Genomic DNA, 9,607 nt, shown 5'->3' with positions numbered 1-9,607 from the left:
TTTCCCTGGCTCCCCTCCTTGGCAATGGAAGCAGGCACCAGGTCCAGGGGAAAGAAGAGAAGAAAAAGGCAAGCTTGTTCACTATCATCTATCTCCAGCATTAGAGTTCTCCTAGTGCAATCCCTTCCTATAAAGCACCAGTCCTTCCTGTCTCAGCAATTCTCCTTGCAGACAGTTGCAGCTGACAAATGAGGGGTCATAGGGGGCTGGAGTACAGAGCTTTTCCTCACTATTCCATGACAAAGCAAAAGGGAAAAATACTCCCTGCCATAATTCTAAAAATATTTTCAAATAATCTGATGGCTGGCTTACTCATGAATTCTCAAAGATTATTTGGTAAGGTAAGAAAAATTAAATTTATCATACTGTACACTTGGCCACTTTGTCAAATACAGAATAGTATTTTTAATCTAGTTTACAAATCACTTCAAACAATCCAATACAGGTCAAAGATTTTTAATATAATGTTAACTTGACTCAATTGAGAAGACTCCTTTAGCTTCTACTGTTTGCCTAATGCCCAAAACTATTAAGAGTTTTAGAATATTAGCTTGAATATTTAATATCTGAGACAGTAATTTAGTGATCCGTTATCTCATACAAGCAGAATTTCTCAAAGAATGTGCCTGAGCACACTAGTGTGCCACAATGGTTATAGACGTGTAGAAATATTGATGGCCTTAGCCCTCAGGGGTGGCTAGGCAAAGGCTAGAGCCTAGTCGCCTCATCCATTTATCCCGGAGTGCTGGAGAAGTACAATTTTTTTGTGTGTGATATAACTTGAAAGAGGCTGAAAGCACTTTTATACAGCAATAAAATGAACTACACCAATGAAATGCTAATCATTCAGACAGTCTAAGCAGGGTTAGAAAGGCTATCATGACTATCACAAGGTACATCCTAAACACTAGGTCACACATTATCTGAACTGTAAGCATTTTGCTACATCACCCTGTGACTACAGCACAGAAGCTAAATTTAAACTACAATCAGAATCTAAACACATATATGCTAACTAGACACAAAAGCTTCAAAGTTAAGGGCTACCCCTTGATATATTCTTCTTATGCCAGACTGCCTTGGCAATTATGATTATATGCCTATCCTCAAAAAAGGATTTTTGTTCACCTTTTTCTGAATAATTCATTCCTCCCTTTGAGTCAATTTATTTCAAACAAATTTCAATGACTTATTATAGGAGACACATACAAAGAACTCCATTTTCTCTTAGAAAGAATGAGAAAATAACAATAATCCATGTTAACAATTTTTAAATTTCTACATCATTTGGTTTTATTTACTTCTCTTAGAAAACAGAGAAATGGTTAATGTTTAAAAGTTACAAAAGAAAAAATTAAGAAGTATCCTTTGCCAACTTCTGTATTTCCCTACCCCTTTCTTCCCCCACCAAAAGAAAGTAATAGTAAACAAATTACCTATTGGACTGGTTTTCCTGAACAAATGGATAACAAGTAATCAGGTAGCTGGGAATTGGAGTTGGTTCTACACCAGAAACACTGCCGTTATCATTTGGGAGTGCCATAGGGATCATAAATGTATCCGGATTCTTCTTCTGGGGAATAAATGGTTCTACCTCAGCTGACAGCTTGACATTCTTCAAAGAGAAAGTGAAACACATTACTAACAAACGAACAAAAATTTAAATAATACAAATTCACAATTTAACAATAAAAGAGACAGTCTTTACAAACGGTAATTAGGTCTCTAATGTCACAAGATATTCAAAGGAATAGCAAGGTCAAATTAAAATAATTAAATATGATTACGTTATTTAAACAAAGCCATCAAATAGGAGAAAAGTTATCAAAGGTTACTAGATTTCAATGAAGTCATTTCTTACATAACCAAAGCTGTTAAAACAATCAAGAATACAAGGAAATTGTACCTCACAGTCCAAAAATAAAGCTGGTAGTAAAAAAAACAAACCAGCTCTTCAGACAAAACAATGTGTTTTTAACTAATTTTGTTAGGGGAAAAAAAAATCACTCAACAGAGTTCTGAAGGATAATTACTTTATATTTGCTTGAATAGTCTAAAAAATAGTCTATTTCTGTCCATTTCAGGAAATTAGATTAGTATGGTTAAATTAAAAGGAAGGAAAATGTCTACAATAAATGAAAAAAAAAAATAAGGGAGAAAAACTTTTGCTTCACACTTAAACTGGGGAAAAAATGAGTACTTCAGATTCCCAGCAGACAAGCCGAGTAAACTAAAGTAATCCAGTTTACGTACTCCATTTTAGTTTATTTTGTATCTCTCCTTATAAATCTACAGAGGTTTAACAGACAAACTACCATACTAAGGATGCACAATTGGTGACAAAACTATAAAGAAAAGTAAATAAGAGCCATGAAAATTAGGATAGGAATTACTCTTAGGAAAGAGGGAGCTGTGATTGGGAAGAGGCACCTGTACGGTTTCTGGGGTACCTGGCAAAGTTCTATATCCTAACTTGGGTGACACAAGGTATTCATCCAATAATTCATTTAGCTGTACACTGGTTTTATGCAGTTTTCTTTCTATATTTGTTATATTTAACAACAAATTTTTAAAATTTAATTATACAAAGAAATAATCTATAGGCACATTCTGTAAAAGCAGAATGTTAAAAACCACAAACATTACAATCTAAAAAGATATTAAACACTTCTTAGCAAAACCAGTAAGTGGAATGCAATCCAATTTTTCAACAACTCAAATCAACTACCTGAAAGCAATAGCCCTAACCAGAACTTTTTCCCCACTAGGGTGGCATTCAGTAGAAACTTCCATCAAGGCATATTTCTCAGAATAAATTTCATGCATGTTTCTCACAAAAGTAATCAGTAGCAAATCCAAGAAAATCTAAAGAAAAGACTTGATATGCTAAATATAGAGCCTTTTTCAGAAAAACTGTTCTCCAAAGAGTCCACTGTAAATATTCAGCAATATGTGTCTGGGGGAAGAAATCTGAACTATATAGCAGTATCAATTCAATATCCTTCCTCCCCACCTGATTTAACTTTGAAGCCTACTTCTGTACTACTAACCAAATCTGAAGTTGATAACGTCATTGAACTCACAAATATCTGTGAACTGGAGTTGGTTTCTCGAATTTCAACACAAGAGGCAAAAACAAATGTTAACAGTGTAAGTCAGTGATTGTCACCGTGATAGTCAATATGATTCAAAACTTATTTACATAAGGTATAAAATATCAACCTTTGAACATATGAGAACCTGAACAGTTTTATAAATCTGGACTAGAAGACACCAGGATTTTTTTTTAATGCAAGGTATGCAGTTATATTAAATTCTCAGCCCAATATGAAAAAAAGGAATAATACTAATATAAAGAAATAATTTAAAAATAACTTTTCCTGATCCCCACAAGTAATACCAACTCATAAATTACTTCGGTAACAACAAATTCAAATTCTTGCTCAAGTCAAAAGGTGCAGGGAATTCCCTGGCAGTCCAATGGTTAGGACTCCACTTCCACTGCAGGGGGCACAGGTTCCATCCCTGGTCAGGGAACAAAGATCCTGCAAGCCAGGTGGCGCGGGGGCGGGGAGACAGTGCCACAAATTTTTTTATGCCTTGTCTCATTTGTACTCTATATGTTTTATGAATTTAGGCAAACCACTATTCAAAAAGTGTCATGCATAATTTATAACTAATATCTGCACATATACACAGTATATGTCCTTAAAAATTAAAGTCTGTATTGGTTTCTATTCTAAGTGCAATTCTAGATATTGGCATTCAACAATAAAACTCACAAACAGTGAAACGATCCTTTGTTTTTAGCAAAAAAGAGAAGCTGCTGTAGTCAACAGCTGCACAAACAGAAGATGTCACTAGTAGGAACAGACTGGCAACGTTTCTCCTATAGTTACAACTCCGTATGGTTTTATAAGTTGTTTATTGTGACTTTGGGGCCTTCAGTGTCATACATCAAAATGCAGCCTCCGTTGTTCTCAGGCCTGAAAAGTAATGTAAAGATCCCAAACTATTTTTTAAATTCCATATAATAAAGCCCACAGAGAAAATATGTTAAGCAAGCAACAAATTCTGGCAATATTTCAATTATATTAGCATAAAGATCAAAGGAAAAAATGTTTTAACATAGTGGACAACAAAATGTTATGAAAAAAATTAGACTATTAGTCTCTCTACTTTTGCCATGATCTGTTTTTTAGAAATCAAAAATTTTATAGCAAATTTATGTCTCCTTAAATAAAATATAAATATGAAAGAAGTCTAAACACAGAACAAAATCTATTCCTGTACTCTGTTAAAAAAAAAAACACACAATAAAATTATCTTTATCTTTCAGAAATTATTTCAGAATTTTCCAAATTAATGAAAAATCATAATCCCAGAAACCTGTATTTGAAAAAACAAAACTTAAGCTGTTTCACATTCATTTAAAATTCTGCATACAGTAAAACAAACATCAATAAAATTTCTTTGATGTGAATAATCTAGAAAACCCAAGAATTTATCAGAACAAAAAACTATAAAAACCTTATTTAAAAGTTTATTGAACAAACGCATTCAGATCACTGAGAGCCTATATATAATTCAACAAACATGCACTGAGTTCACGTTCTGAAGAGAGCACCACACGAGGCTGGTTTAGGGAAAATGGGCAAACATTACTACGAAGCACACATCAACAGAAAATGCATACTAAACTCCTCTGAGAGAGAACATTCAGAAGAGTGCGAATAATTTTCCCAAATTAAGCAACAGAAAAAAGACACTCACTTGAAATCAAAACTGAAGTAGAACATAATACGGCACGCTCCCACAGTGAAATGTCAGTATATACTACACACCTAGAGAAAAAATATGACCATGGAAACCCTCCACATTCTTCCTATATTAAGGTAAATATGATATATCAAACATTAAGATGTTTTACATATCATGGCCAAAGATAAAATGTCTTCTGAAGGAAAAAATGCTTCCGAGATACCTGCTGGCTTTATTGTTTTCTGGTTGGAATGTTTTATACTGAAAGTAAACCACTTGCCAAAACAAATCACAGGAGTTATACATATGAGTTCTGCCAAGACTTTAGAAAATACTGAAAAAACCGTTTACCTTAGACTCTGACCATTTGCTTTCCTATCCATACATTTCCCCCCTTTTCTTAAAACAGACCACATTTAATCCTGTTAAAGTCTGGTGGTACTTTTCTAACATCCAACTTTCTAAATTTAATACTAGTTTTTGGAATATCTAATTAATTAATTCCTGCTTTTACATTTTTTTTTCTCTCTTTCTTTGAAGGGTTTTCCCCCAAACTTCTTGCCTTGGATGCTTAATTTTTAATTTCCTTTTAAAATGTTGAATAATGAAAACATTTATGACTATGCATTTGCCTCAGAGTAAGCTTCAGCCACATCCCATACATTGTCATGTGTAATATTTTATTACTTTTTCAAAAATCTAAAATTCTACTTTATATTTCCTCTTTGACTTAAAAGCTTAGGGAAAAATGCCTTTTAAAATTTCCAAATGGTATTTTCAGTAAATGAGCACTATTTACCTTCTTTTTAATTACAAAAGTATTATTTTTAAAATCTGTTAAGACAATCATTTACTTAGATCTATAAAAGCTAACTGTAAGTACTGCTGAATAATAAACATTTTAGAGTAACTTATCTAGAATATATTTAGTTTGCAGTGCTGATATTATTTGAAGTTTATAAATTATTTAAAGAAAAAAATTATAAACCGAATAATTTTATATCTTTATTGGTAATCAGCACTTTGCATGAAGCCATATGCATTTATTACACATTTGCTTTTCTAAGAATTAAAGACATCGGTGATCAATAATTTTGTAAATTATTTTAAAAGAACTTATCTAACGTTAATGTACTAAATATCAAGCCAATGTTTAAATTATTTGATAATACAAATGAGATAGTAAACCTCAAGTGTTCTGGAACTTCTAAGGTTCTTGTTTATTAAAAAAAAAAATCTCAAAACACTGTCCTAAATTTACTAAAAATAGAAACACTAAGACTTTATAAACAAAATGAACTCCATGATTTATGCTTCATATCCCTTTATACCAGCTTTTTTTCCCTTAAGAACAACAACAACAACAAAAAGGCACAATACCAAGTAGTTCTTAGAACTAACTCTGGCAATTAAAATTAAGCTACTTGTTTTGATTTAATATAGTCTTGCTAAAAGAGAGTACTCCTGAGACTCCCTTCTGGTTATAACATTCTTTCAAATAGTCATTACTACAATTAAGACTATCAGATAGCATGTATTCCCAGTAACTTATTTTTTATAATCTCGATCAACGCACACACAATTTATCCTTTTATACAAAGATTTTATATTTTTTTAAAAAAAGAGGTAATTCAACAACAGCAACATGAATGCCTTCAGGCAAAACATACTGAGTTTTTTTCTTAAGTTACACTTGTGCAATACTCCACGGATTTCGCTTAGATTAAGACAAAATGCAGAAAGTGTGTATTAGTACTATTTTTTAAAAATCAAACTTCTATGAATTGCTAACCACTACAATATTATAAGTTTTAATGCTGCAGACATTCCCAGAAATTCTGAATATAAACCAACAATGGTTTAAAATGAAAAAAAAAAATGTTTTGTGAGAAAAAATGGGAATTCAGCACATATGGCATCTGTTTTTAATGACTTTTACCTATTAAATTCACTTCGTTATTAAAAATATAAAAGTACATTCCAAATAACTTGGAAAAGCCATTGCATTCTCAATGGTATAGTGAAAACAATCAAGAACTCCACAAAGTCGACAAATCTCAGTTCTAGCCCCTAATCTACCACGAAATGAATGGTTCTGTGCCTTTTTTCAACGATGAATATGAGCATATGATGAAAATAATGGAGACTTGCCCCAGAAAAGTGCTAATTAAAACGAAGAAGACTCCTTCCAGGTCATCCATGGACCCCTGAATTAACTGCCTACAGCACGAACTAGGCATCACTTCCTGGGGTCTCAGCTTCCTGTGAGCGTGTGTGGGGGGAAAGGGGGATTGATTCAAATTATTCTCTCATTTAAGGTTAGGCTAAGGGAAGAGGCAAGAGGTATTGGAGAGGAAAAAAAAAGAAAAATTCTTCAACGGAAAACCTACATTTATGATTTGTCTCTGAACCTTAAATTTCTACAAGATTTTAATAGGCTGTGGACTTTGAAAAGATACAGGATGAAAGATGAAGAGGCTCTCTAAATAATTTGCTCATAGCACTTGCTGTTAAGATAATCACACAGAAATAACTATGCTAAGGGTTACCATCTAAATAGTTCATTACATTTCCTCTGGGATGAAGGGAACCATAAGTATACATATGGCAGCATTACTAGTTACAGTTCTGTCATCACAGAGAACGACCAAAATGTTTAACCCTTTCATTAGTGACACACATACAAAAAAATCATTCAAGAAAATTTCCTATTCACTTGTCAGGCTTTCAAATCTCAGACACTTTTGATAGATACCTTGAAAAATTGTTTTTCATTAAATTGGATATAGGGTGTATATAAAATACCCTGGGTCACAGGAAAGCCTGTAGGTATCTGCCAAGGGGCCCCAATCAATTTTGCTTCCGTAAATACACATATTGTTTCATAAAACTCATCTGTGTTTTCAGAGGCATATTCACATAAAGCTTTTTTTAAATAAAGATTTTGTAAAAATAAAAATACACACACACACACACACACACACACACACACACACACACACACACACACACAACCAGGAGGCTGCTCTTTGCCTGCTAAAAGATCTCGATTTAAAATCAGAACTGGCTCTCACTACCTACATATATACAGATACAGGAATTTGGGAAATCTTGTCTCATTATTCAGGTGTTAATTATCCATTTGTAAAGTAATTAGGCAAATCCCTAGTCTCTCTTTTTCCTTCATCTATTTGCCTAGTTCATCACTGGGCAAGGCCTTCAACTGAAGAGGGGAATGGAGAGTGAGTAAACTTAGATTTCATCAAATTAAATCGTTTCATACAGGTCTCAGGATGGAAAATACCAAAACTTCTGTGGGGGAAGAAAACTATTATTTTAGATTATTTTTTTTTAACACTATCACCATCCCAGCCTCCCAGCACCTACTGGCTTGGATAATCAATAATTTGATGCAACTGAAAACACTAACGGGACTGCTCTGTGAATATGAAAACGGGCTCGGAAATGAATTCGCGCTTCGGTCCTACACCTTTAAAATATAATATCGACTTTTAAAAAACACTTATTTTTGCGTAATAGTTGGCTAGAAGGGCAAAGGGAAACCGTAGTATTTCATATCTAAAAGGGAAGACCTCCCTAAAACCACTGCAAAAACAATGCTTCGCTCAAGGAAACGTAGATCTTAAGAAGCCCATAACCCGCCCCCCGCCTTCGTCTGTAGTTATCACACATTCTCTGACAGTTTTTCTACGTGAGAAACCTTCAAAAGCCTTTCCACCTTGAAAACACATTCCAGAACTGAAGGGAAGGGAAGCGGGGGGAGGTGGTATTCTCTGGAAGTTATAAACCCTCTCTCGGGAGAGCACGGACAACTTGGGAGTCTTCTGGCCCCTTTCACCAAGTCAGGGAGGAAGGACAAAAGCGAGTCCCCAGCCCGGGGGGAACGGCACTGGAAAAGCCCCCAAGCTCGAGACAGCAGCTGGAACAATGCGGGAGAGTGGGGCGCCGCCAGGCTCCCGGGGAAAGGAGGTCTGCGCCAGCAAAAACCCGAAGGCTTCGGCCGTCCGGGCCCCCGCTCGGAGACCAGGGCCCGCCCGGGAGGAAGCAGCGACCCCCAGCTCCCGGCCCGGCCGGCCCGGCCGGCCCGGCCCAAACCCGCGTACCTGGTCTGCGGGGGCTCGGTCCATGGCGCCTGCAGCCGCAACGGGCCCGCGTTAGTCGGTGTCGAGAGCGCCTCGGGCCGCTTTCTCCATGGCCCCCCGCTCGGGTCGAGACCGGGCTCCAGACCTCCGGCCCTACCTAACTGGCCCCGACACAGAGCCCGGCTACGCCACTGGCCGAGGAGGTGGCTCCAGCTCCGGGAGGAGGAGGCGGCGGCAGCCTAGCAGAGGGATCATCTGGGACGGAAGCCGAGGAGGGCCCAAATAGGAGAAAGCCGTAGGCGGAAATGGCGGTGCGCAAAAGGGAAAGAAGAGGGAGGAGACCGAGGGGCGCAGTGGGCGGAGTGACCGCAGGCGGCCTGAGCTGGCAGTAAACGAGCCAGAGCTGGCTGATCTGGATGCTGAGGCTAGGTGGAGATTCTCAGGAGCAAGTGCCCGTAACCACTCTGCACTTTACGCGGGACTTAACTTCCCTTCTGGACTGCTAAACTAGAGAAGCGTGGGACCATTTGGGACTCAGGACACCCGGTTTTTAGTCTTCAGGGACCTCAGAGACCATTTACTTATCTCAAACTACCTCTTAGTGATACTGGTAGAGCTTTTAGCTGCCTGTACATATGATCCTTTCTTATGTTATCCGGCTAAAGGGAGTTTTGACTGTAAAGGAAAACACCCCAGAACGGCCACCACTGAGAAATGGAGACAGGAGGCTCCACAAATACTGA

At 36.7% G+C, this 9,607-nt stretch overlaps 1 protein-coding gene across 2 annotated transcripts in view; it reads right to left on the bottom strand.

The window, feature by feature from the left end:
* SECISBP2L (SECIS binding protein 2 like) overlaps positions 1–9,171 on the bottom strand; it is a 63,198-nt gene extending 54,027 nt beyond the window's left edge. For both annotated transcript variants that reach the window (XM_007455548.1, XM_007455549.1), the window contains exons 1-2: positions 8,886–9,171; positions 1,437–1,615 (exon numbers count right to left, since the gene is read on the bottom strand). In XM_007455548.1, the coding sequence (XP_007455610.1) occupies positions 1,437–1,615; positions 8,886–8,909 (203 nt within the window). In that variant the 5' untranslated portion in view covers positions 8,910–9,171. The remainder of the gene's footprint in view (positions 1–1,436; positions 1,616–8,885) is intronic.
* Positions 9,172–9,607: the final 436 nt, after the last annotated feature.

This window comes from Lipotes vexillifer, unplaced genomic scaffold (genome assembly GCF_000442215.2).
Source record: "Lipotes vexillifer unplaced genomic scaffold, Lipotes_vexillifer_v1.1 scaffold24, whole genome shotgun sequence".
NCBI lineage: Eukaryota > Metazoa > Chordata > Mammalia > Artiodactyla > Lipotidae > Lipotes > Lipotes vexillifer.
This window is presented reverse-complemented; position numbering and strand designations above follow the sequence as displayed.